The sequence below is a fragment of the Gymnogyps californianus genome, chromosome 12 (genome assembly GCF_018139145.2).
Source record: "Gymnogyps californianus isolate 813 chromosome 12, ASM1813914v2, whole genome shotgun sequence".
Classification (NCBI taxonomy): domain Eukaryota; kingdom Metazoa; phylum Chordata; class Aves; order Accipitriformes; family Cathartidae; genus Gymnogyps; species Gymnogyps californianus.
The window spans coordinates 2,920,911-2,947,636 of NC_059482.1; the positions used below are offsets into that span (position 1 = coordinate 2,920,911).

General features: G+C 66.6%; 1 protein-coding gene across 1 annotated transcript in view; it reads left to right on the top strand.

The window, feature by feature from the left end:
* Positions 1-15,341, top strand: part of GSE1 (Gse1 coiled-coil protein) — a 37,820-nt gene extending 22,479 nt beyond the window's left edge. The window contains exon 2 of the mRNA XM_050904259.1: positions 15,168-15,341. Coding sequence (XP_050760216.1) covers positions 15,168-15,341 — 174 coding nt within the window. The remainder of the gene's footprint in view (positions 1-15,167) is intronic.
* The last annotated feature ends 11,385 nt before the right edge of the window (positions 15,342-26,726 follow it).

The window sequence follows — 26,726 nt, forward strand, 5'->3', positions numbered from 1 at the left end:
TTCCTGTACCCCCAAACCTGCCAGCCGCCCCCGAGGGAGAAATGTCTAGCGGGAGGGGGGTGGCATGGAGGCACCCAGCCACGAGAAGTGGGGCCAGGCTGGGCGCAGGGGTGGGTGTATCCTTATTCCCTGCCTGGGGCAGAAGATGGGGGGGGGCACCCTGACCCATCTCCCGTTGCATACTGGGGCTCTGGAGGGGGGGGCCCAGCACTGTGCTGTGCCCCCGAAGCCCTGCAGGATCACATCCCCCCCTTTTCCGCCCAGATTCCCGCTTTCCCATTGCCGTGGCAACCTCCAGCATGGCAACTCAGCGCCTTCTGCAAGGGGATGTCTCGCATGTGCCCTCCCCATCCCTGGGGTTCCCCCCCCCGGGGGGGACGAGGGGAGCACGGGGGGCTGGTGCGGGTGGCGGGGGCAGGGGGGTTGTTAGTTTGCAGGGTGCCAGGCTGGGCATCGCTGTTTGCCCTGAGCCGCCCTGTCGCCCGCAGAATCAAAGGCGCAGTGTTTTGCAACAGCTTAAAAGGAGAGCGGGCAGGTTTGCTTTGGAGGCTGCTGGCCTCATCCTGCCCGCTGGGGCCGGGCTGGGCGCCGCCGGGACCTGGCAGCTGTGGCTGGGGTTATCCGGGGGCTCCAGGGGGGGCCACGGTGGGAAATGGCTGCGAGGTGAAGGTCGCTGAGCCCTGCCGAGCTCGTGGCAGGGATGGAAGCGCTCAGGCGGAGTCTCTTGGGTACACGCTGGTGGCACAGCGATGAGGAGCTGTTGGCTCCTGTCCATCCTGTCCATCCTGTTCATCCCTCCATCCATCCCTCCATCCCTTTTGCGGTTGTCCTCCGCTCCAGGTCCGGGATGCTCCAGCCTCTCCGTCCCTGGCCTCCCGCCAGCCTTTTCCCACACTCCCTAATCCCGGGCTCCAGCCCCGGCTGCTGATGCCACCCCCCAAGTGCTGGGAGCAGCTGCTTAAATATTCCCGAGCCGGGGAAGCGGGACCTGGCCCCTGACCTCCCGGAGAAACCGGGGGGGGGGGGGGGGGGGGGGGCGGGCGGGCGGCGGGTGCTTTGCTGGGGTGAAGGGTTTGGCATGGGGGGACAGCACGCAGCCTGGGTGTCCCCAAGTCCCCTGCCTTGTCTGCCACCCCTTGTCCAGGGCAGGCTGGAGGGACTTCATGTTTGCAAAGGGTTTGGTGCGCGCTGGCCGCATCCTGCACGCTGCGCATCCTCCGGCATCGCGGGCGTGCTGTGCAGTGCCCATGGGGAGCAGGGGAGCATCCCCGGGTGGTCGAAAGCTCTCGTGGCTTGGAGGGGGGGGTGTTTATTGCCCCCCATGCCCCTGCTGTGTGTGTGTTTGGGGGGGAGCATCCCCCCCCCCCTTCCTTCCCTCCCTCCCTCCTTATCTGTTAAATCTGCTAAGCAGGGGAATCGGTGCAGTCGCCATCTGTGAGCCTGCCAATAACGGGTTTAACTCTTTCCCCTGGCCGGGGCTGAGCCTGACGGCGTTTCTGGCACCCCCTTCCCGGGGTACCCCCCCTCCTCCTGCCTGCCCGGGGGGAGCCAGCCCGCCGGGAGATGCCAGTGCTGATGTCCCAGGGTCGCAGGGATTGCTGGGGAGAGCCCCAATCTGCCCCCATGCAGATCTGAGCCGCCGGCATGGACTCACCACCCGCCTGCCTCAGTTTCCCCTCCTGCCAAGCAGGGTGGTTTTGGGCATTGCAAAGGGCTCTGCGCTCCTGGCAGCACAAGAGCCGCTTTGCCTGCGGGGGGGGGACACACACAGACGCACACACGGGCAGGGGGGCCATGCTGAGCCGTGCCTCCGTGCACCGGATCCATGCGTGGCCGTGGGCCCCGGTCCTCGAGGCAGTGGGAAACAGGGATGCCTGCCCACCCCCACCCCCCCCCCCCGCCCCCCCAGGGATGCTGGGTGCCCCCTGCCCGGGGCTGGAGCAGAGGTGGGACCCCACGGGGGGGGGGGGGGGGGGACACACGGGGGACACCACACCCCCCCCCCCCAAGCCCTGCAGCTTCAGGCCAGTTTCCCGGGGGGGGGGGGGGCGCGGGGGGGGCGCCCCCGCTAATCCTCTTAGGCGCTGGCGGTCCGGCTGGGCTGTGCCCCGGAGCAGCTGGCGAGGCTGGATCCGGCCGCTGCCCATCCTCCCCTCCCAACAGGTGCCCCCCCCCCCCTCCCCCGCCCCCCCCCCCCCGGGCCCCCTGCGTTGCCGGGGCCGTCGCACCCCCCCCCCCCCCTCATCGGGGCTGGGCGCGGGGCGAAGGGCTCCCCGCAGCAGGCAGCCCCCTCCCCCCCGAGGCCGGCCCGGGAGCGCTCATTAATTATCTAATCTTCCCTTTATGTTTAATTTACAGCCCCGCGCGGCTCTGGCCATATGCTGCTTTTGTTGTGTCTGGCTCTTTGTTGTGGCAGGCAGCGGGGGCTGGCGAGACCCCCCCCCCCAACCCCCCCCCCCCGCCAGCCTTTGATCCCCCCCATCCTCCCCAGCGCCACCCTCCAGCCACCCCCGCGGCACGGTGGCGAGCCCCGGGGAGGGGGTAAGTGCCTTTTTCTCGGTTATTAATTTCCCTGACCCCCCCGCCCCCGCCGCCCCCCGCCCCTCACCGTGTGTGTGTCGCTCTGTGTGTGTGTCCCCCCCCCCCCGCCTCTCGCCGGCGGTTCGGGATTTGATCGTGCGTGTGCGCGGCGCTGCCTCCTCCCGCTCGGTGCTGCCAGCGGGGCTGCGCGGGGTCACCGCTCCTGCCCGCACCCCGGCACCGCGCCCGCCGCTGCCGCACAGGTAGGTGCAGGGCAGGCAGCTGCCTGTACCCCCCCCCGCCCCCCCAACCCCTGCTGGGGGGTGGGGGTGGGGGGCACCGCGCCAACCCTCGGGGGTCCTTGTTGGGAGGGGGGGAGCGGGGTGGTGTAGGAGGATGTAAAACACCCCCCCCCCGACTTTTGCGTGCCCCCCCCCCCCCCCAGCTGCGAGGTGGGGGGGGTCCCGAGCTGGGGGTGGGTGTGAGCACACAGCGGGGGGGGGAGGGGCGCAGCGGTGGGACCCCTGCGGCACCCCGACCTGCCACGGGTACTCGGGGGGGGGGGGGGCTCTGCGCAACTTGCTGCAAACTTTGCGCAGTGCTGCCGGGCTGGCGGGGCCAGGCTCCCTCCGCTGATTTTTTCATATTTTTTTAATATTTTTTTTAAAAAAGAGTGGTAAGATGGCCTTTCTGCACCCCAGCAGGCCCGTACAGAGCTCTCCTGGGGTGCACGGCGTGGGGGCACCCCAACCGAGGGGGTGCCCCGGGGCTGCACCACATGCATTCATCTTCAGGGGATTCGGGTCTGGCTTCCCGGGGGGGTCAGCGGTGCTTGGGAGGGAGGCAAAGGGGTTTGGTCCATGTGGCCGCTGTCTCCCTGGCAGTGCGAGGCTCCGTTTGTGGATGATGGGGGGCAAAGCTTCCCCCCCCTGACCCCTGGGTGCTCAGCTGGGTGTGCTGAGGTTGGAGCCATCCGTCCCCGAGGGATGCTCGTGGCTGGGTGGCCCTGGGAGCGGGCAGCGCCAGGCAGCATCCCTGCGGAGCTGCCTGCCCTTCGCTGGCTCTGCCCTTACCTCCTGCACCCGGGCTTTGCCGGGTCCTGGCGTGGGCAGGGGATGGCCCAAACCTCCACCCCAGGGCTTAGGGCAGCGTGCGAAGGGGTCTGTGCTCTTGCTGTCTGTCCGTCTGTCTGCACCTCCTACAGCTGCTGCCCAGCTCCCTGCCAGCCGGGGGGAGAGGAGGGCAGATGCGCGGTGGGAGCCGCGGGCAGGCGGCAGGCAGGGTGGGTGCCAAGCCGCGGGCCTGCCTTGGCCGCGGGAGCCGTGTGCCGGGCCAAGCGCTGGGTTGGCGGCAGCGCACAGGCTCTCCCTGCAGCGACACATAAGGTCACCGCGACCGCCGGGGAGGTGGCCCTGCCAGGGTGTGCTGGCTCCGGCAGTGGCTCCTGCGTGCCGGGAGCCACGAGGCGGTGGCGGGAGCCGGCCCCAGGGGCTACCGAGCCGCTCGCCAGGTGAACAAACCCCCTTTCATGCTTGCCGGAGGCAGCTGGCTCGGCACGCGTCCTGCTGCCGGGCATCCTGGGCGTGCTGCCTGCCGTGGGGGTCTCCGGGGGTGGATGAGGGACCCCTCATCCCCTGGGAGCTGCAAGGGGATGTGGCACCAGGGGACAGTGCCAGCTGCTGGTGTAGCCTGGGCGGTGGTGATGGCACAGGGGCAGCGCCGGCTGACCCACACACATGTCCTGCGAGTGAGGTGACAGCCCTGCTGCGGAGGGGGGGACAGGATGGTCACTACTTCACCAGCGCCCCATGTCCTTGCATGTGGGGCTGGCTGTCCCCTTGCAGCCCCCCGTGCTGCCGGGGTGGCCGGGCTGTCCCTTTTCGGGGTTGTTTTCCGCCCGCCGGGTGTGGGGAGCAGAGGAGGGGCTGTGCCGCCGTGGTGGCTCACGGCAGGTGGCCGCTGCCGCTGTCTCGCCGGGGCCTGTCCCCATACAAAGCCCCGCTCCCTCCCTCCCTCCCGGCCCCACGCCGCGGGGCCGCTTGCCAAGTGAGACGCCGGGGCTCCGCGCCGCGGCGGGTTTGCACTGCGTGTCGCAAGAAGCAGCCGAAACATGGGGCCGGGCTCCCCCCATGGCTGCCCACCCCCTGCCCGTGCCCCCGTCGTCCCTGCTAGCTCCTGGGTGCTGGGGAAACTGAGGCAGCGGGGCAGGAGGCAGCTTGCCCGAGGGAGCCAGTGCCAGGGCTGGGGAGAGAAAACAGGATTCTTGGCACGGGCTGGCGTTGCCGCGCTCTGTGCCCGCGGGCGAGGGTTGCTCTTTGCCGGGTGTTGCAGGCTGGCTCTCCCTGCCGGCGCCGCGGCGGGGCTCGCTGCTGTGCTTCACCCCTGCTTTTGCCGGGCTGCTCTGCACGGGGAGGCACCCTGGGGACCGTGGCTCTGTCCCCGCAGGTGACACCCCCCCTGCCTTGGCGCTGGTGAAAGGGGCGATTGTTCCCCCTGGGGGTGGCCGGCGCCCGGCGCTGTGTGTGGTGGGGCTGGCGCGGGCAGCGGGTTGGCCTTGGCCCCCTGCCCGCCGCCGTGCCCTTTTCCAGAGGCAGCTGCCTGTGGGCACGGCTTGGCAGCCGTCCTGCCTGCAGGCTCGGCCGGGGCAGGACCCGTGCTCCCCTGGGCCACCGGATCGCCTCTGCGCAGGGTTGCAACACCCGGTGCCAGTGCCACGGTTGTCATGAGTTTGCAGTTCTCAGCCCAGCAGTGGCTTTTTCTCCTGGGTCTCCACGCCAGCTCCGTCCCTAAAGCAGAGCCTGGCTGGGGCAGGGGCGGGCTCGGAGGAGACATGCGGGGAGCCGGTTCTCCCTGCCCTGCTGAAAAGTCCCTCTGGAGAGGTGCCCAGCAGCTTCACCCCTGCAAAAGCGATGTGTCAGCTCTGAAAGCCCCTGGTTTTCCACCCTGGAGGTGTGTACAGGAGGGAGCTGTTCTGCCTGCCCCCCTTCCCGGGCGCACTGGAGCTCTCGGGGGACCAGAGCATCTCTCCCAGGTGGTTTGTGGGCACCCCGCGGCATGCAGGGTGGTGAGATCCCCGGTCCACGCTCAATTCCCCTTGCCGCTACCATGCATCCCTCCCCTCCCAGCTCGCTTGTCAGCTAATGGTGCGGCTTATTCCTATGGCTTTTTAAGTGCTTAATGGCGCGCGGGGCTAATGATGCGGCTCCCTCTGTTCATGCCGCCTGGGTAGACGGATGGTGTCGGGGCTTGGCGCTGCCCAAACCTGTGGGGATGGGGACAGGGACGAGAAGGGGCCCAGCCGGTGCCCCATGGAGCTGGGGGCTACGAGCAGGCGTCCGCCTGCCCGCCTCTCCTCCCTCCTCTGCACGGCTGCTCCGAGCAGTAATGTCATCGTAAACGATATTTATCACGAGGTGATAAAAATCTATTTCCAGCGACCTCTTGGAAATGGCCCTCGTAAAACCAGGCAGCAGACGGAGGCAGGAGGGAGACAGCGGGGAGGGGGAATGGCAGGGAAATGGCTGTAATCAGCCGCGGAGCAGGGGCCAGCTCTGCCGGGGAGGCAGCCCTGCCATTCCCAACCCCGGTAAATCGATGGCAGCCACGAAGGCCCGAGGGTTGCCCGGCACACAGCTGGGAGGATGCTCGGGCATCCTGGGATTCGAGCATCCTGCGATGCAGCATCCAGGCCGTGAAGGGAGGACCAGAGCGATGCTTATGCTTAAGCAAGCGGGATGAGGGGCTTTTGTGTGCCATGGCTGCATCCCGGGGCGTTCCCAAAGTGACACCTCAAGGGACTGACTCAGACATGCTGGGCCAGAGCTGGTCCCGGAGCAGCAGGTTGGGGATGGGATGCTGAGCTAGCCAGCTTTCCCCCAGTGCTCACAGCCGTAGGGATGGCACCCTTTGCCGGCAGGCACTGCTGGGTCATCCATTGCCCCCTGTATCCCGGGGGGCTGCTGTCCGTCCCACAGCCCCCCCCAGCTCAGGGCTGCGCGATCCCTCCTCCTCCGCCAGCTCCATCCCTTCGGTGCCGATTGTTGGGTGCTGATTCAGCCATCTCCCTCCCGGCATTAATTACTCAGCCCGTCGTGGAGTCCTGGCTGTAAATTCTCCGGCAGGAGCGGGCCGGGAGGCGGAAAGCCTCCTTGGCTCCTTTCCCCGCTGACCTGAGCAGGGACCTGTAATCCGGTGTAATTCATTGGGGTGCTGAGTCAGCAGGCGCATGCCTCGTCCTCCCCCACCCACCTTTGGGGTGCGCTGTCCCCCGCCAGCATCCCTCCTCTCTGCCAAGCGGTACCCGGCATCCCTCCTGCCTCTGCATGACACCCAGCTCTGTCCCCACCATCACTAGGGACAGCCTGGGTGACCCCGTGTCCCCACTGTACCCCGGATGATGCTGCTGGCCTGGGCATCCCTGGGGGCTTTGCTGAGCTGGGGGGGCAGAGGGCACCTGGGCCATCTTTGTGGGGTTGGAGAGGTGGGATTTGCTCCTAAAAATGGGGACAGAGCAGGGTCCCCCCATGTTGTCCCTTGGGGGAGGAAGGATGTGGGGAAGATGGCTCCCGGCCGCAGGGTCTAATCTCCTGTCCTGACGAAGAGACTTGTAATCACTTAAAGTAATTAACCAGGTGAGGTGATGGCTGGATGGCACCGAGCGCTTGGGTGTCCCCTGCCTGGGGGTGGCTGCCCCATGGGGGACACAGGGGCCGGTGGGGAGGGGGCTGGCCAGGGGTGCAGCTCCCACCCCAGCCAGACGTGGGGCTGTCCCGGGAGGGGACAGCGGGGAGGATGGGGACATCCAGCTTGGGTACCGCTCGCATGTGCAAAGCCCTCAAAAACCCCGCTGAGGGGCATGGTGCCGCCGAGGGACTTCATGCCACCGAGGGGCTTCGTGCCCACCCGCTTGGCATGCCCGGGGCGCCCGGTGACACGGCAGAGTGTGTGCTGCAGGTATTATCCTGCGTTAAAGTTTCCCCTTGCAGATGGTACGCGTTTAATCTGCGGCTTAACGAAGCGCCGGACCTGGCGGTAAGTCCGTCTTTAGATGGCAGGCGGGAGCTGAGAACCGGTGCGCTAAGCTGCCCGGCTGGATAAAGAAGGGGGACACGGGGGGGGGGTGTGTGTGGATTGAGGCTTTAATGCCGCCGTGTCGCAAGCTGATTGCCCGGCCGGTGCGTGGCCCTCGCCGGGACCTGTGCCGAGGCAGGCGAGGGCTTTCGCCACGCGTGTGATTGCCGTGGTGCGTCCCCCCTGAGTCGGATGGGGTCCCCCAGCCAGGTCCCCTCGCTTGGCGTGGCGAGCCTGGCAGAGCCTTGCACCGACTTGGCTGCTCCTCCCTGCCTCAGTTTACCCCCGAGCGTACCATGGGGCTTTGCACATGTGGGAATGCCCCGAAAACATGAGCTGCCGTGGGGCGGGTGGGATTTTCCGGAGTGAAAAGCCCCTTGGGGCAGCCGCCTCTCCCTGCGGCAGGTATTTAGGGTGACGGGGAGGGGACACAGATATTTAGGGTGGCGGGGAGGGGACGGCAGCCTCAGACTGCCCGGCAGCTCCGGAGCTGGAGGTGGGTGAGGTGGGCGCCGTGCCGGCTTGCAGGGTTGTGGTGTCCCCGAGATGGGGATGGGGAGCGTGGGGGATGGAGCAGGGCCCCAGGGCTGAGCAGCAGCACGTCCCACGGGCTCTCTGGAGGATTTGGGTGGCAGGCCCTGCTCCGCAGTGAGCTGCATCCCTCTCCTCCCGGCCTCGGGGCCCCGTGGTTCCGGGGGGACAGAGGCAGCGCTGGCCTGGACAGAGGTGGGCCTGTGGCGTGGTGGCAAAGGGAGGTGGGAGCTGCAGGGGCAACCGAGGCCAGGGGGGTCACTGGTCCGGCCAGGGTAGTTTGTGTCAGTGTGGAGTGGCGCTATTTCAGCTGTTTACTCTGGAGCCTAATGATGACGATGAAGGCTCTGTGCTGCACAGCCTTGGGGAAATCCTTGCGGATTTGAGAGGGCTGGTTGTTCCCTGCAGGGCCAGCTCCCTTTTCAGTGCTGGGAGCGGAGGTGCTGCCGCCAGCCCTGCTGTCCATGCATGGATGGGATGCTCACATCCTCCCCTGCCTCAGTTTCCCTGCCTTGAAAGGAGGGTGGAGGGAACATTTCCCAGCCTGGCAGGGACCGGCAGACCTAAGCAAGAGCTGTGTGTCCCTATGGTGGGACAGGGGCTGCTCTGGCAGCGAGCAGGGCATGGGTCCCATCCTGCCCAGCCAGCCTGGTCCTGGGGTGATGGGGTGGCCAGCATGGGGGGCTCTCGGTGTGGAAGTGGGGTGACATGGGACCCAGCACCGCCTGGGCAGCGGGGTGGAGATGCTGGCATCCCCCGGGACCTCGTACATTGCCACCAGCCATGGCTCATCCCACAACCTGGGGAAACTGAGGCACAGGAGGGGACGCGGTGCGGCCAGGGCTGCCGAAACAGCGAGCAGCCGCCGGTCCCCACGCCCAGAGCCCCAGAGGAGCTCGAGGAAAGCCGGGAGCGAGCGGCTGCGTGCCACCCCCCCCCCCCCGCCTCCCCCTCCGTCACCTCCCCGTTCGCTGGCGAACAAATGTCTGTTCTTGCAAAAAAAAGAAGTGACAGGGGTCGGCGCAGCGCTTTCCACATGACCTGCCCGGGAACAGAGGACGTCTTTGTTAATCCAGCGAGCTGTCAGTTCAGCCTCTTCACAAAAGGCATAAACCACTTATTGCTGCTCTCACCCCTGACCCCGGATCCGCCTGCGCGCCCTCCATTGTGCCGTCTCGAGGAAGCTGGCAAACAATTTCGGGCTCCGGCTCCCCTCCCCACCGGCGGCTGCGCGCGGGGGCCGCCTCTCGCCCCGCCGGCGTGGGGAGCCGCTGCGGGGGGATACCCCCCCACACCACCCCCCCCCCCCCCCCCCAACCCCTCCTCGGCCGCATCTGCGCGCCCGCCGCCTCGCCTGGCAGCTGCTGCGAGGGGACGGGGGCTGCCACAAAAGGGATGGGGGCCGGCGGCAGGACCACCTCCCTCCCTCCCTCCCTCCATCCCTCCCTCCCGGGGTTGCCGGAGCAGCTGGCCAGAGCCCGCAGGCTGCGGCGAGGGGGTTGCCGGGTGCTGCGCCCCGTGGCCCCCCGGCCGAAACCCCTTAATGAGAGGGGACAAAAGCTCCTTAGGGCCTCTGGCTGGGACGGGCTGGGACGGCAGCTTTAGCCAAAGCCGCTTATGGCCCGGCACAAAGCCGGCGAGAACAGCCCTGCTTCCCAGGGCCGGCGTGGGATGGGGCGATGCTCATGCCCTGCCAGCTTTGGGGGGTCTGGGGGGGTCACACGGGGTGATGGCCGGGGGTGGGGGGGGGGCTGACACATGTCACTCACCCCATCCCTCTGTGCCCAGCACCCGGACCCCGCGGCGGGGCCGGTGCGTGCTGGAGCAATTAGATGCAGTCACTTTGGGGCTATATATAACCCAAATTGCTGCCTGCAGCTCGTTAGCTGGCTGTCAGAGCCGCTGCGGCCGCGGCGGGTGAGATGGTGTCGCCGGGGGGGGGGGGGGGGGGGGAGCGGGAGGGCGACGCGGGGACCTGCTCCTCCCCAGGGATAGGGGCACGAGGAGGGGGATGCGGCCGCGCTGGGATGGGTGCAGGGTCAGGCCCTTGCTGGGGACGGGCTCCTGGGGGCCGCCACGCTCCACCCCAAAAGCAGCAGCGAGCGGGGCGGTGCTGCACCCGCTTCCGCCGGGCGCTTCCTCCGCCATGCCGGCGGTGGGTGGTTGCAAACCTGCTTCGCCGGCGCGGTGCAAGGGGGCTGCGGTGACACGGGGGTCAGGGTCAGGCCTTTCCCCCTGCCCGGCATTCCCTGGGCTCGCGGCACAGCCTGGCCCCGGGGTCAGGATGCTCAGGCACGGGGGGTCGCGGTCGCATCCCTTCCCGGTGCCGGCGGCGTTTCCAGCGTCGTCTCCACATGTGGCATCCAGCCTGACCGCAGTCTCCGGTGCTGCCTGTCCAGCCCCCTCCATCCCTGCCTGTCCCGCTGCTGGTCCGCGCCTGGGCTTGCCAGCACGCCGTGGCTCTGCCGGCGCACACCGGCCCCCGCGCCGGGGAGGAGCGCGGCACCTCGGGCTGTCTGGGGGCAGCTGCGAGATGAGTGCGAACATATTGTGTGGGCTCCTGCAGCAGGCGTCACAGTGTCGCTGCTGGAGAGCGAGCAGGAACCGCAGCCCCGCCGTGACAAACGGCTCTGGCACAGCCGCAGCCATGCCCACGCGGGCGCCGCCGCCGGGTTGGGCCATGCTGTGGCACAGCCGGCTTTGCCGCTGCACCGGGACCCGGAGGGGGGATCCGGGTGAGCAGCGATGCTCACGGCTGCGGGGATGGGCTGATCCGCGGCACACGGTGTCACAGCCGGCTCCCCACCACCGCTGTAACGCATCCCCGCAGCCGTATTAATTTTCTGGGGGGGCCCCCTGGGTTGGGCACATCCCCAGCTTGGGAAGGGTTAACGGCACCGTGTCTCTCTCTGGAGCCTTTTGTTTCTTTCCCATTTTTTTTCTCCCCCCCCCTTCCCCTTTTTAATGAGGGGTTAGCACAGCTCTAATTGCAGGTTCCAACTTTCCGCCAGCAAACACGGCTGAGAAACTTTAAACACGGCGGCGGCAGGGATGCACGGATCCAGCCACCGCCCCTCCTGCGGGCACCCACCGGGGTGGCAGGGACCCACGGGGTGCCGTGCCGTTCCACCGGCGGGGACCCCCGCTGCACCGAGTCTCTGGGCACAGCCTGCTTTTGGGGGGAAAACCCTCTGATTTCAGGCTGCCGGGAGGAGGAGGAGGATGAGGAGGAGGAGGAGGGCGAAGGCTTCCTGGAGGGAAGAGCAGCTGTAACCGCCTGGGCGAACACGCGGCAGGGGCTGTGCCTGCGGCGGCAGTGATAAAGCCCCAGCGTGAGCCGGGGGCTCGGCGGCCTCACCGACAAAGGGAGCCGGGGGGAGCCCGCTTGCCGCAGCTCTAAACACTCCAAAAACACCTTTTATTCTGAGCGCCGCCTTGCAGGCCCGGGAGGAGGCGGGGGGACGGGGGTGGCGGGGGTTCACATCCCCCCAGCCTTGCAGTCGGGTGCTGGGGTGCGCTGCTCCCCCCGTGCCGAGGCTCCTCCTTCGGCAGCCGGCTCTCTGCATCCCCCAGGAGGGGCAGGATGCGGCCCCTCCGTGCCGAGCTTCCTTCCCCACCTCGGCCCTTGCTCGCTCATGGGAGCTTGCACGCAGGCTGTGCCAAAAACCATCACCGGTGCAGCTGTGCCAGTGCTTGCTGGGCTCCGTGCCCGCCGCCCCGCCGGGGTGATGCCAGCCAAGAGGCGAAGCGCCGCGACCGCATCCACCCCCGGTGCTCTGGCTGCCGGGAGCGCGGGGGTTTTCCGGGGTGCTGCCACCCGGGAGGGTGGAGGTTGGGGCTGCGCGGATGCAATGCTGCCGGGGGCCGGGGGGGCTTTGCCGTGCCCGCGGCACCCCGTGGGTGGCATCGTCGCTGCACGTGCTGCGGCCCACCCCGGCAGCAGGCGAGGCGCAGGGGAGGTGGAATGGGGAAGCCGTGTTTTCTGGTGTCCCGAAGGCACAGGAAATGCGCCGGTGCGGCCGCCTGCATGCCGGATCCCTCGCCGGAGAGCTGCCGCGGCCCTTTGCTTTCCCGCTCTGTCACCGCTGTCCCGAAGCCGGGGCTGGGGGGAGAGCCGAGTGCCACGGCAGGTATTTATCCCGGTGACGGGAGCAGAAGGAATGTGCCCTTGGCAGGGACAGATGGACGCGGGGACACTGCTCCCTGCCCTTGCCACCATCGTGTCCCCCGGCTGTGAAGCTGCCTGCCCCGGGCACCGAGCCGAGGGCAGGTGGGGCACCGCAGCGCTGCCGTGCCGGTGGTGGGGGGCACGGGTGACACGGGGTCTGGCAGTGCCTCTCCCTGCCTGTCCCTCGAGGCCACCAGCTGCGTTTCGACCCGGCTCAAGCTCTCCATGCCCTTCGTTCTGAGGATCTGCCGGGGGAGACAGAGGCAGATGCCACACCGCGGGGTCTGAGGGAGCACCGTGCCGTGGGGCCATCCGTGCCGGCTCCAGTTGGAGCCTTTTCTCCCCCAGTTTTGTCACCTGCGGAGCTGCCCTGCCATCCCTGCCTGTCTCCCCTGGCTTGCAGCCCTCGCCTGCCTGCCAGCTCAACTTTTCCCATGTTGATAACATCACATAACGATGTCACATTGATGTCACCTCGCTGCACGCCTACCCCGGACCTGGACGCTGCTGGGGGCCATGCCCCGTGGCCCTGGTTCCTGCCGGGGCTGTGCATGGCTGGTGCGTGCTGTGAGCTGTTGCAGGCTCATCCCCGAGTTCTTCTGTCTGTGTGCAGGCTCCCTCGGTGCGTTTCTGCAGACAGCCACCCGTGCAATGAGCGGGCCGGCCTCAGCTCGGCGCCGTTTGGCAGGTGCAGCCAGCTGGTCCCTTCTCTCCATCCATGGGGACACGCATCTCCCCGAGCCCTGGGCCAGGCCGGGCTGAGCATCACCACAGTGGGACGTGGGGGGGCTGCCAGCCCTCCCTTTGAATTTCAGTGCTTGGTGGCAGAGCACCCTTCCCTCCCGGCCTCTACCCGAGCGCCTGGAGGTGCTGCTTAGCAAATTAGAGCCCAAATCAACCCACTCGCCTCTAATTGGGGGTGAGTCTTTCAGGACGTGGTCAGGGAGGAAGGCCCCCCCCCTCCGAGGGGCTGCCACGATGCTTTATCTGGGTGGACAGATCCCTCCTAATTGAGCAGATATTCCGTGTTCGCAAACAGATGGCTCCTTTGCATCAATTATTCCTTATCTGTGTAACCGGGGATGATTTGCTGACAGATAGCGCGGGCTGAAGTTAAAGCAAGGAGGTGGCCGGTGCTCCGTGCTGGCTCCGGCTGCTGCCTGGGGGATCCCAGGGGGCACAGACGGTGAGGGGGGGGGACGGATCCTGGCTGCCCCTTGGGCAGGTAGGACCCATCTCTGGTGCTTTTGCATCTTGGCATCCCCCAGCAGGAAAATAGAAGGGGTGGGGGCTGCCGCCGCCGTGGGGCTGATGGGTGGGCTGGGGTCTGGGGGGTTGCCGGGGCTCCCCGCGGAGCAGGAGGGTGCCAGCCTTGGCCCGGCAACCGCTGCCGAAATCCGCCTTCCCCGCTGCGACCCCAGCCCGGCCTGCCGCTCCCTGACCATGTCTTGCCTAATGCTGCTGTGACGCATGACGGGGGATGATTAATGCTAATTAATGATTAGTTGCTCCGGGTATCAAAGTGCACCCCAGCCCTTTCCCGTGCCCACAGGTAAGGAAGGGGATTGCTGCCTGCTGCTGCCGGTGGCATCGCCCCGGGAGGAGGAGCGGTGGCATGGCATCTCCCCTGGGACCCCGGGGTGATGCCCCTGCCATTTCCAGAGATCCTGTGCCAAGCTTTTGGGGACGGGGACCTGTCTCTGGGGTTGTCCCCTGCCCACTGTGAAAGTTAATCTTCTGTTAATCATTGGGAAAGAGAAGAGCATCCCGCCATCGCCGGGGCAGCCGGTGGCACCCCGCCAGTTGGAGCCGGTACGTGGTGGCACTCGAGGACTTGCGGGATGTGCTGAGCGCTCACGGTTGTGCAGCGTTGCCATATGGATTCCATAAATTAAACCTTTCCAGGAAGCGAACGGTAAATTTATACGTCCGCTCGTGTGCGTGGCTCATTGAGTCTAAGGGCTTCCCAGCAAAAAATTCACCTACCATCCATCTCGCTTCGTCTCTCCACGTTTATAGGACTAATCCTGAGAAAAATGGGATCAACATAAAATCCTCGCCGTGCTGCAACCCTGACCTTAAAGTCCCCAAATCGGGAGCGGGGTGTCCCCTATGGGTGTCCCCTATGGCAGGAGGGGAGGTTGCCCGCATCCCGCCGTGCCCGGGGTGGGCGCAGCATCCTGGGGACCCGCTCAGACCCGGGGCCGGGTTGTCCGTGCGTCTGTCCCAGAGCGGTGCGACGGTGCCGGGATGCGCGCGGCGTCGCTGGCTGTCACTTTATTAAAGATAAACAGAAGCGGCGACAGCCCAAGCTGTGTGCCTGGGCGCGCCTGACACGGGAGGGTGACAGCTACAACAAACACGGGGCCACAGCAGCGCCCGGGGACGCTGGGGGTCAGGGAGGGGGACCGTCCCCAAACCGAGTGAGAACCAGTGGCAACGCCGTCCCCATCCCTCCGGCACGTTTGCCTCGCCCGCCCGGCAGGGACGGCGATGGGGGGGTTGTTGATCTCGAGTAAACACTGCCCGGTTGAGTAATCGGGAGCTGCCTAACCGGCCAGCTGCCGCCGGCGAGCAAGGGGACGCCGCTTTGATTCATGTCCTCTCCCCCCCCCGCTCCCCGCTCCAGCCTTTCTTGTCTGGCTGCGCTGGGAGCCATCGGCCGGATCCAGCTGTAGCCCCGCGGCGCGGGCTGGCGTGCGGCTCCCTGCGCCGGCCACGTGCACCGGCTGGCAGGAAAACAAAAGCATCCTGTGTCTGTGCGCCCCTGGGCCCCCCCCCCCCCGTGCCCCCCACCCGTGCCGGCGGTGCTCCGGCCCTGCCGTGCTCACGCCGGGGAAGGGAAAGGCGCTGAGTCTCTGTCCTGCTTCTCTTCCAGGCGTCCTCTTCGTCCCTTGAGACAGCCGCCGCCAAGCCTGCGGCCGGCGAGCTCCGGCACCGGGTTGCCAGCGCTGGGGAGAGCCCGGGGACGGGCGGCGGCGCTGCCCCGGACATCGCCCAGCGGACGGCTTTGGATGCGGAGGGCGCGGACGCTGGAGCCACAAGTAGGTGATGCTGGGGGATACCGCGGGGTGCGGGGATGCCGTCCCCGAGGGCTGTCCCCTGCCCCGCCACGGGGTGCACTGCCAGCCTGGTGTGCTGCCGCGGCTTGGGTCTCCTGGCAAAGGCTTGTGCCCAGCCAAAACCCGCAGCCCCGCTGGGGAGGTGACCCTGATGGCACCTCGGTCCCTGCCTGTCGTCCCCAAGGCCATGAGTCAGGCCATGGGCGCTGGGGAGAGCCGTGGCGTTGGGCTGGCCGCGCTGGGGAGCTGGGGGGGCCCCCGGGGCTGGGCCGGGCCGCGGCTCCCGGGACTCAGCCGCCCCGTCCATCAGGAGCGGCAGCATTTTTGGGAGAGGTATCACGCGTGCTTCCCGCCTGCCGCCTCCCTGGACCGGCTTGTTTGCCAGCCCTTCCCGGCGGGCGCGCCGTGCTGTGCTGTGCCGCGCTGTGCCACGCCAGGCTGCTTTGATCTGGCAACAACCGCCGATGCCGGTTCCTGGCGTTGGGCTGGGGAGAGCCGGGAACCGCAAGGTGCAGCGGGCAGGGAGCCGGGGCGGGCAGGGAGGTGGGGCAGGCAGCGCTGCCTCTGTGGGGCGAGGGGGCTGCTTGGTGGGGGGGGATTTGTGAGACCCCTCCCGCCCCTCCATGTCCCCAAGGAAGGGCACTTCCCGGGGACGCAGTGGCCCGTGTCAGCCATCAATCAGCCCCGCAGGGATTCGGCCCCGGTTTGGGACCCTGCAAGGCGCTGTGTCCCTCGGGGGGGGGGGGTCAGGGGGGCCGGGATGCATTTGCAAGCTGCTCACAGCCCAGCCAGCAGCGGCAGGGAGGCAAGCTGGGAGCCGTGGCCTGGAACGGGCCTGCCGGAGTCAGCTCGGGATTTATTACCCTGCCAGTGGCTGCCGGGCAAAGGTGACAGTGACTAATGGCTTGTTACACGCCTGCCACATCTCATCTGCGCACCGCGGCCGGCTGCCGGCGCTCCCAGCCCCGGCGTGCAGGCAGCCTGCGCCCGCCCTCCCTTCCCCGGGGGGGACGGGGGTGAACCCCCCCTGTGCTCCCGCAGGGACCTCGGCCGGAGCCGGTGACGGTGATGGCTGGCTGGCTTGGCGCGGCAATCCATCCCCGTGCCGAGGATGGAGACCCACTCCGGCAGCATCCCCCGCGGCGCTTGCCGCCTGCGCCGTGGCCAGGCAGAGCCAGGCTGGCATCCCCGGGGCTACCACCGTATTTGGGGCTTCCCAGCCGGTGCCACATCCCAGGGTGTCCCGGTGAGCCTCGTGTGACACACAGGACTTCCTGGCACACGAAACTCCTTTGTGGTTGCAAAACCATGAGCCGTGCTTGCCGCCGCTCTGCCGGCACGGCGGCAATCCCATGCCGGGGTCGCCGGGCTGGGATGCGGAGGAGAGAGTGTGTGTGCGGATGGATGCTGACAAAGCCACAAATGCATTCACTAGGAAAATTAAAAAATTAGCAGGCATTGGCTCGCTCTAGATTAGTAAAGGCAGGGAGATAAAAGCGGCTCTTTATACCTTGTGAGAATTGCTGATAAGGGCATTTGTTCCTCTGTATTCTTTAAAAAGAATGCAATAAAAATTTAAAATAGAACGGGAGAAGGGAGTCGGGGAGGGGGGAGAAAGCGCTGGCGCTGCCGGCGAGGAGGGCTGGGGAAGGCGGCGGGCAGCACCGGCGCCACGGGCAGCACCGGCGTGGCGGGCAGTGGGGCCCGTTGGAGGAAGAGGAGGAGGATGGAGGGGAAGCGGAGGCGAGGGTGAGCCGGGAAGGGGCTTGGGTGGGTGGGTGGATGTGCGTGGTGGTGTGGCAGCTTGCTTGGGGACGGCTGGATGCCCCTGTCGTGGCCTGCATCTCCTCCCGCAGAGATGCAAGTTCATGGCCCGCAGCACCGGGACCAAATTCCTCGCCGAATCCTCCTTTCTGCCCGGAGAAGGTCGGGGTCCTGCCTGTCCGAGCCTGCCGAGCCTGTCTGGCACGCAGAGCCCGACCGGCATGGCTTGTAATGGCCCGTAAATGATCGGCAACTTCCTCTGCTTGCGAGTGGGCTGAGCCCCACCCCGCTCGTTTCACTGGTGTCTCCAAACTGGGGTGCGGGCAGAGCCCGCGGGGTGATGGTGGGATGGCACAGGGGTGACCACCACGTTCCCCACCCGGAGGGGACAGTGCTGTCGCCATTCCTGCAGCCGGTGCAGGGGGTGCACGGGGCATCGGGATGCACGGAGGGGGCCGTCGTGGGAACACCCCTTATCACCGCAGGGTCTGGGCTCAGGACCACCCTGGGTGCTCGCCGTGATGGGTCGAGCGATGGGTTGGGCTGGCATCTCTGAGCTCTGGGGTGTCCCGGAGTCTGTTTGGAGGCCCAAGCAGTTTTGGGGTGGGGGGGGTCAAAGGGCTGGATGCCACCCCAACCTCTTGCCCCCATCGGTGCCTGGCATAGGCATCTCCCCCCAGCACGGCATGTGGGCGCACCGTCGGTGCGCCCCTCGCCCTCCCTCCGTCCCCCCCCTCCACATGCGGCGCTGGGGGGGACGCCTGTGCATTGGGGTCAGCGCTGTCACCCCTCATCACCCTAATTCTTGGGGGCACCTTCCCCAATGCTGCACCGCGACCCCCATGGCGGGGGTTCCCCCATCCCCGGTGCACCGTGACCCCCCCCATGGGTGGGTGGGTGGGTGTCCCCTCCTTCCCCAGCATCCCTTTTAGGGGACACCCCCCACCCTCCCACCCCCCGCCCCCCGCGGTATCTCCCTCCTCCGGGGGGAAGGTACCCGCTGCCCGTCCCCATCGTCCCCGTTCCCCCCCCCCCCCCGCCCCCGTCGGGGCCCTGCCCTGCCCGGCCCGGCCCCCGGTGAGTCACGCTCCAGCCGTGCGGCTCCCGGGGCGGCGGGCGGGCGCCGAGGGAAGCAGGAAGCGGCGGGGGGGGGTGGGGGGGGGGAAGGCACGGCACGGCACGGCTCGGCTCGGCTCCGCTCCCTCCACCGTTCTGCCCATGGAGGAGCGCAGCCCCCGCTGGACGGCGCGGCCGGGGGGTGAGTGCTGCCCCCCCCACCCCGGGTAACCCCCCCCCCCCCCCCGACGCTGGGGGGGGGGGGGGGGGGAGGGAATGGGGGCTGTCCCCCGGCTGGGGGGTGGGATCGGGCTGGTGTGACCCCACTACTCGCAGACAGGCCCCCCCCCCCCCCCCCCAGCCCCTTCGTCTCTGCTGCTGGTTGGGGGTTCTGGCGTGGAGGATGGAGGTCACCCTGGGCTTGGGGACCCCGTGGCGTGGGGGACAAAGGTCACCCTGGGGTTGAGAGACCCCATGGTGTGGAGGATGGAGGTCACCCTGGAGTTGGGAGACCGCATGGCATAGGGTGCGGAGGTCACCCTGGGCTTGGGGGACACTGTTGTTTGGGGGATGGAGGTTACCCTGGGCTTGGGAGACCCATGGTGTGGGGGATGAAGGTCACCCTGGGCTTGGGGGACCCCACGGCGTGGGGGATGAAGGTCATCCTGGGGTTGAGAGACCCCATGGTGTGGAGGACAGAGGTCGCCCTGGGCTTGGGGGACCCCATTGTGTGGGGGTTGGGGACCCCACGGCGTGAGGGATGGAGGTTACCCTGGAGTTGGGGGTCCAGCTGGGGGATGTTGGGGGGAGATGGGACCCGCCGGGTGCTGTGGGCTCAGGGTCCGCTGTCGGCCAAGGTGCTTGGTCCCTGTGTCCCACATTGCCATAGGGACCCTCTGGGTCATTTCCCACGGGGGGAGCCCGGCCCGCGGGCTGGCAGGGCACGGGGGTGCACGGGGCCGTGCTGGGCGCTCGGCCGGCGGCACCGACCTTGGCATGTCTCCTTGCCTTGCTGTCTGTACATTTCCTGAGCCGAGCGCACGGGGTGCTGCTGCGGGGCCGTGCCTCAGTTTACCCCCGCACCGCTCTGCCTGAGCGGGAAGCTCTTGTGTTATCTGTGTTTCTGGACACCCGGGACCGCCGGGACTGGGGAGGGACCGTGTTGCCAAACAAACTGTGCTGCCTGATGCAGGGACCCTGGGCACCGCATGCCGTATCGGGGTGATGCCACAACCCCAGCGTCTCGCCCGGCTCGTCGTCTGCCGCCGTGTTTATTGCTCTGCTCCATCCTTGCTCTTCCACTCCTGCCTGCGCCGCCTGCCTTGCCCTTCGCCCCGGGGCCTGGCGGTTCACCGTGCCGTGCTCGCGGCCGCGCCGCACTCACACCCTATCTTGTGCCGCGTCCGAGCGACTACTTTGCACGGTGGAGTTGGTGCCAGCGCCCGGCTGCTGTCCCCGAACCCCAGGCAAGTGCCCGCTGCCAGCCCTTGGAGCAGCAGGGCGAGTGCCTGGATCTCTTCCTCCTCCTCCTCCTCTTCCAGTGCTGAGCTGGGGCAGGGGGCATGGAGCATGGAGCTGGGGTGGGTGCCGGGGTGCCGGGTGGGTGCCAGGGTGCCGTGTGGGTGCCCGTCGGGCCACGAGCGGGAGCCACAGAGGGAGTTAATGGAGGGAAAAGGCAGCGGGAAGCCAGCGCCTCTTCCTGCAAGCGCGCGCGTGCGCGCCGGCCCGTGTGAGCATTGGGGTGAGCCCGTGGGGTTTGTGGGTGTGCCCCCGCGGGGCCGCGGGCGGGCGAGGTGAGCGTGCGCCAGGCTGCGTGTGCACTTGGCAGCCTGTTTGTGTAACCTGGTGGGGAGGTGTTGGGTGTGACGGTGGCGAGCGGCGGCGCAGCAGGGCTGGCTGGCCAAGGCCAGCAGCTCCTGCGGGGCTGGAGGGGGGGGGGAGTGCAGTGTGCATGGGGGGTGCTGTCTGTGCACACGCGTGTGCATGAGTTGCACGACCCAAGGGTGTGCTGGCAGCTGCTGGTGCAAGCGGTGCGCGCTGAGCGTGCTCACCCCCCCCCCATTGTTGGGTGCACACCGGGGTGTGCGTGCGTGCATGCACACGAGCGTGTGCGTGCACGCCCCTGTGTGCCTGCGCTCCTGAGTGCACGCATGAGTGTGCGCGCCTGGAGCCTTTTTAGGGTGGGGGGGTTGGATGTGAGTGTGTGTGTGTGTGTGTGTGTGTGTGTGTGTGTGTGTGTTGGCTGCAGGGCAGGGAGCATTACAGCAGAGGCAGTGGCTTTGGCGGGGGGCCAGGCTGCCGGGGGGTGCGGGGGGGGTGCCGCAGCAGGCAGGACAGTTTATTGCTTCCTGACGTGCCAGCACCCGGGACGGGGCTGCAGGTTGGGGGGCAGCTCGAGGAGGGGGCGTTATTTTTAATCTCCACTCTCCCTGCTCCTTCCTCCAGCCCCCCAGCCCTCTCCCCCAGGCGCTGCCTCTCACCCTGGCATCTGGCAGCAGCCCCTGGGAGGCTGGGATCTGGGGGGGGGGGGTCTGGGTGGGCTGTGCCTGGGGGGTTTCTGCCTGCGCCAGCCGTGTTCCAGCTGGGTGCAAGGCGGTGGTGCTCCCACCCCACATCGGGGGGCACGGTGCCATGGGTCACACCTCTGTCCCCGAGCCCCGGCAGCGATGCCAACCCCGGGTGCAAGATTTGGCGTCACAGCCTGCGGCGTGGGCAGGGGGAAATGGCCTTTGCCTGCCTCTGCCTTCGCGTGCCGGTGGGGAGACCCAACCTAGACCCCCGTGTGCTGGCGTTGCTCGGGTGCATCACCCGCCTGCAGGGTGGTGGGTGGCCCCGGGGGGGGGGTCCGGGTGCCTGGGGGGGCCACAGGCCAGCACCGCCGAGCCCCAGCTCCCATCCAGGAAGGGGCAGCTGGGACGGAGCTTGGCATGCCGCGGCCGCCCGGGCAGGCTGCCAGGGGGATTGCCCTTGAAATAGCCCTTGCCGTGCCTCGTGCCTCGGCTGCCCTGGCTGCTCGGCCATGGGGCCGCCCCATGTTCCCCCCCCCCTCCCTCCCCGGCACCCCACTGCCTGCTGGCGGTTGCAACGCGGCGCGGGAGGAAGCGCGCCCCGGCACTCCCGCGCCGATAACGGCGGCCGCCTTATCACGGGGCCTTCTGCAAGGGCGGGCGGCACGGTCTCTCCCCCCCCCGCCCCCCCGGCCCTTATCTGCCTCAGCCGTTGGCCCCAGCTCAGCTCGCAGCCCCCCCCTTGATGCCCCCCACCCCCAGCACCCGGCGTAGCGCCCGCAGGGTCGGCCCTTCGGGGTCGGCCCTTGGCAGCCTGCCCCCTCTATCCTTTTTGAAGTTTAAAATCCATTTAAGTCAAGAGGAGGGAAAGTTATTGCCTCTAAAGCCCCTTGCGTTGAGCAGTAAATCCTCTTTGCTGCGCCAATGCTGCCTCTTAGCACCCGCGGGACCGGGGGTGACTCCCGGGGGGGGGCCAGGCTGCACGTGTCATCATCCCCCTGGCCCCAGCACCCTGCAGGCGGGTGCTGCGGGTGCTTTTAGGGCTGGGAGAGAGCGGGGAGCCCTGCATGCCCCCCCTAAAGCATGGCCAGCGTGGGGTCGGGGTCCCTTTGAAGCCCCCCAGCCTCACTGAGCTGGCAGGAGCATCACTGCTGCTTGTTTGCTGCTTGCTCGCCACTTGTTTGCTGCTTGCTCACCATTTGCTTGCCACATCCTCGCTCACACTGATTTGGTCCGGAAAGGGGGTTCTCCTTGTGGCATCGATGCCCCGGTGTCCCCCACGGTGTGGCACGGCACGGGAGCCTGCATCCCCCCCCCGCTGCCGTGCAGCTGGCGGGGTTTGAGGCCGATGGAGCGGGAGCTTGATGCGCTGCCGGCACGCCAGCGTTTTTATTTGATTTCCCTTCTCCAGAGCTGGCAATATTTAAATATTAATGCCTGCCTCTAATTGCTGTGTCAGAGGAGTGGGTTGGCGCGGGCGCAGGGGTGGCGGCGCTGGCTAATTTTGTTGTCTCGGGAGTGTTTGCCGAGGAGAAATGTTTGTGCACACGCATGTGTGGATTTTTACTCCCTTGGGATTTGCTCGGCCCTGGCAGCGACGTGCGGCGGGAGGGGGTCAGGCTGTGATGCCACCGGGGTGGGGTGGCCTCGGGGCCTGATCCCCCCCCCCCGCAGTTTTGCAGTGGGGTTTGCAATGGGGCACCCCCAGCATCCGGGGGCCCCTCTCCCGCGCCGGGGCAGGAGGGTTAATGGCAAGGGTTTGGTTTTTTTTTTTTGGGGTTTTTTTTTTTTTTTTGGTTTTTCTTTTTTCTTCGGGCAGAGCGGCGTCAGATGCTTGCGTGCTCGCTTCCTGTAATAAAGCGACCGCCGGCGCGCTTGTCACCTGCTCTCTGTTGTGCTGCCAAGCAGCAGACATGCCGCTTCTTGCTGCGGGCCCTGGCGCGCTCCCCGCCGCCGCCGCCGCTCCTCCCGCCCGCCCCGGGCGCTCACCCCGTGCCAGCGCGGCATTAGCAGGTGTTTCGGGGAGGGTGCGACGGTGCCTGTTGCCGCACGCCCTGTGCGGGTGGGGGCCGTTTAACTGTTCCTCGCCGCGGCCATGCCCCCTTCGCCGCCCTCCCCGCCCCACCCCAGGGTGTAGCGGCAATGCCGGGGCTCGGCACTTGGGTGCTTGCACCCAGGGCCCCGCGTCGCCCCTCTCCCCTGGGACCCGCTGCCGGGGTGCCCCATCCTCCCTGCAGCACCCTTGCTCCGTGGCTCTGCTGCTCCCCAGCATTTGGGGTGCGGAGCCCCGCCGGGAGTTGGCAAAGCCCTGTGGCAGAGCCAGCCCAGCTGCAGGCAGGTGTCTCCGGTTGTTCCCGGCTGTGCCGTGCTGTGCCGCACAGTTGGACCGGGGGGGTCCGTGCAACATGTGCCATGCACAGGCTGTGCAAGCTGCTCAGCACCGCTGCTGCCCGCTGTGCCGTGCCGTGCTGTGCAGCCCCCTTGGACACACAGGGCACTGCTGCTGCCCACCATGCTATGCCATGCAACCCCCTTGGATGCACAGGGCACTGCCTGCCATGCCGTGCTGTGCCATACAACCCCCTTGGATGCACAGGGCACTGCCTGCCATGCCGGGCTGTGCCATACAACCCCCTCGGATGCACAGGGCACTGCCTGCCATGCCGGGCTGTGCCATACAACCCCCTTGGATGCACAGCCCTGGTGCCAGCACCTTTCCAGCGCTGTTGGGGGGATTTTCCCCATCGTGAGTTATCTCTGCTCACCCTGATGCCCTCTGGATCCTCAGCTGGTTTGCCACCCCCCCCTGCAGCCGTTGCTCCCTGCCCGCTCCCTCCGAGGCCCCGGCTATGCAATCTCCTTCCTCCCACCCGGCACAGCACTCCGATCCCCATTAACCCTGCAGCGAGGCGCTGCGTTTGCCAGGGTCCTGCTCCCGTTAACCCCGGCTGCGGGGATTTTGCACCACCGTAACCTGGCAGGGAGACTCATTGGAAGGGGCTAACATCGGGTCTGCTCCCGAAGGACAGCCACTGCCTCTCCCCAGCCACTTGCAGGCTGGAGCATGGTAAATGTGGGGTGCCGGGAGGGCTGGGGATGAATTGCACCCGAATATCCCCCGTGGAGGAGGCAGGATGGGTTTTGCTCCTTCCCACCGGCATCCTGCCCCCGGTCCAGCCCTGGCTCCCGGCACCGGCTTTGTTTCAGCCGTATAACAAGATGATGGGTTAGGGTCAAGCTGCGGGTTCATAACTTGTTGGAAGACTTTGCTGAACAATAAAGGTGTCTGGCTTTATATCTGCTCGTATTTTATCCGCGCCACGGCCTTTCCCCAGCGCCGGCCGGGATTTACGGCAGGGGATATTTGAACGTGTCGAGGCGAGCTGGGGAAGCTGAGGCCGACCCCCCTCCCCACGCCTTTGCATTCAGTGCCTGTGCACTGAAATATTTACCTTCCAGCTCCTCTGACAGTTCAAGCCGTCTTGTGAAGCAAAGGTTATTGAACTGCGAATGTTATGACATTACATTTTTGTGTCTGCACTTTCAAGATGCGTGATGCAGCCTGAATGATAAGTGATCTCGGGGTTAAGGGTGGGTTTTTTTTTTTTTTCTTTCTCCTCCTTTCCCTCCCTCCTGCTCTCCTCCCCGCCTCGGCGCAGGCTGTCGGCTCTGCTGGGGCTTGATAACGCTCTCTTTTATTGCCCTGCCTTTGCATTCCTGCAGCTGGTCTCCCTGCAGTTGGTGTGGGTGCTGGGGAGGGTTTTAGGAGGTGGGAGAGGGACGTTCCCAGCACGGAAGCTGGCCACACTGGTGTGTGCCTCAGTTTCCCTACCCTGGGCTCATCCCTCATGCTATGGGACACAATGGGATGGGTAACAGTGGCACCCACGCCCGCCAGCAGCCCCTCTTGTTGGAGGATGCTGATGCCGACCCGGGTACCCCGGCCCCTCCTGCATCCCGGTGTGGAGGGAAACGCAGCATCCCATATCCTACCAGGGCTGTGCCGCGGGGCAGGAGGTGATGCACGGTGCTGGTCTGTGCCCTGGTGCCGATCTTGCAGCCCCATTAATGGGGTTTTGGGGAGCTGGCGGGGCTCCAGGCTGGGGTGCCGGAGCGATGCTTCCCGGTACCCCGGCTGTCTGGGCTCTGAGCATCTCAGCAGTCAGCCCCACTTGAGACACAGCATCCTGCGTGGCCAAGTGGCCTGGGGGACATGTGGGGAGGGGGACGAGTGATAGCGGGGTCTGGCCTGTCCTGTACACACTAGAGGGCAGCAACAAACTGGATCAGCGGGCTGCGTTCAGTCCCCGGGGGCGTTGGGGCGTCTAACCCCCCAAATTTGCCTGGATGCAGTGGGTTTGCAGCAAGGGAGCTGCTAGTTTTTAAGGGGTGCTTAACCAAACCCGTTTGCAAACCGGGCAGCAGGACAAGGGCCCTCAAACCCGTCTGACCTGCGGTGTCATGTCATTCCGGGAGCAAATTAATTAAGTCATTCCATAAATTTGGCCGCGTTCGCTGCCAGTGAATCACATCTTCCCCCCCCCCCCCCCCGCCCCCTTTCCTTCCCCGGGCTCCCCCTCCCCGCTCCGTCTCGGCTCCCTGCTAGAGTCAACATCTCACCCCGCAGCGCCTGGAGATTTCTATCGGCTCGGGGCCGGCCGAGCATCCCGAGCATCCCGGGTCGGGGCCGGCCGCCAGCACTAACAGAAACCAGCTGCGCGGGCGGGCGGGCGGAGGGGGCCGCCGGGGAAGGGGGGAAAAAAAAAAAAGAGGTCAGGGCCCGGGAAATTAAATGTTCATAAACGTAGGCCCGAGCGCTTAAAAAGTAGGGCAGTGCCATTAAATCTCATTAAAGTTTAATACCTATCAGTGCCACTTCAGGCAGCCCTTGGACATTGCTTTAATTTGATGGGTGTTAAGGGAGAATTATCAAATAATTGTGCTGGCTGGGGACTTGCTTTTATCATGTTACATGGAAAGCTCTCCCGGCTTTGTGCCGCACATCAAAACAGTGGCGGATAGGTATTGTTCTGGGGAGGGGATGGCGGGGGGGCTGCAGGGGGGGTCCCCACCGTCCCCGTCGCCCTCAGCAATGGCAGGAGGGATGAGGGACACCGGATCAGGTTGTTACAGGGATTAGCTGCCCCAGCGATCTGGTTTTTCTGCCCAAATTTAACCTGTCTGCCCTCAGGGGGGGTCTGCTGCCCCAAGCTGGCATCCTTGGGGGTGGCACGGGGACAGCGAGCATCCTGCCATCGTCCCCATGGGTCCTGGCGGTGTCCCCATGGGTCCTGCCCGTGTCCCCGTGTCCCAGCAGGGTCGTGCCGCCCTTCCTGCGCTCACTGCCTTGGGATGCCAGCGCAGAGCTGCGGGCGCTGCTAATTAATACTAATTTTTGGAGAGGCTCTGGGGGCCGGGGGGAATTGCCGATGGGAGGTGCCGAGCACGCCGGGGATCACCGGCTCCGTGCGGAGGCGGGCACATGGGCCCATGCATTTTTTATAGGGTGCACCCAGGGTTATTTTTATTTCTTACTATTTCCTCCTCTCCTCCCCTCCTCCCCTCGCCGTAAAAGTCCCGGTTGATAAAGAATTAGTGCCAGGTCGTTAGTCCTGGTTTTTATGAGATAAACCCGGGCGCAAGGTGCTGTCGTGTAAACGCCGGGGCCAGGGGAGCGCAGGGATGGGGAGAGCGGAGCTGCTGCCATGAATTATTCAGCAGCGCCTGATTTCACATTATTCTCACTGATACTTTTACAACCTGTCAGTAAATAAAAAGATTCTACATTATTTATAGAAATGGACCCGAATTGGTTAGGAGAATTTACTGTTGCTATTATTAGGGGCTGCTCAGCACTGTGTTAATGAGAGCCGGGTGATGGCAAACGCTGCTTCCCGCCGGCTCAGCGTCCCCTGCGCCCTCCCGGGCTGCCACCTTGCTCCCCAAGGGTGGCTGCGTCCCCGCGGCCGTCGCCGCTGCCGGCTCCCTTGGCTGGGGCCCGTTCGTGCATCCCCAGCTGCAGGCTGGACATGGAGGGATGAGGGTCTC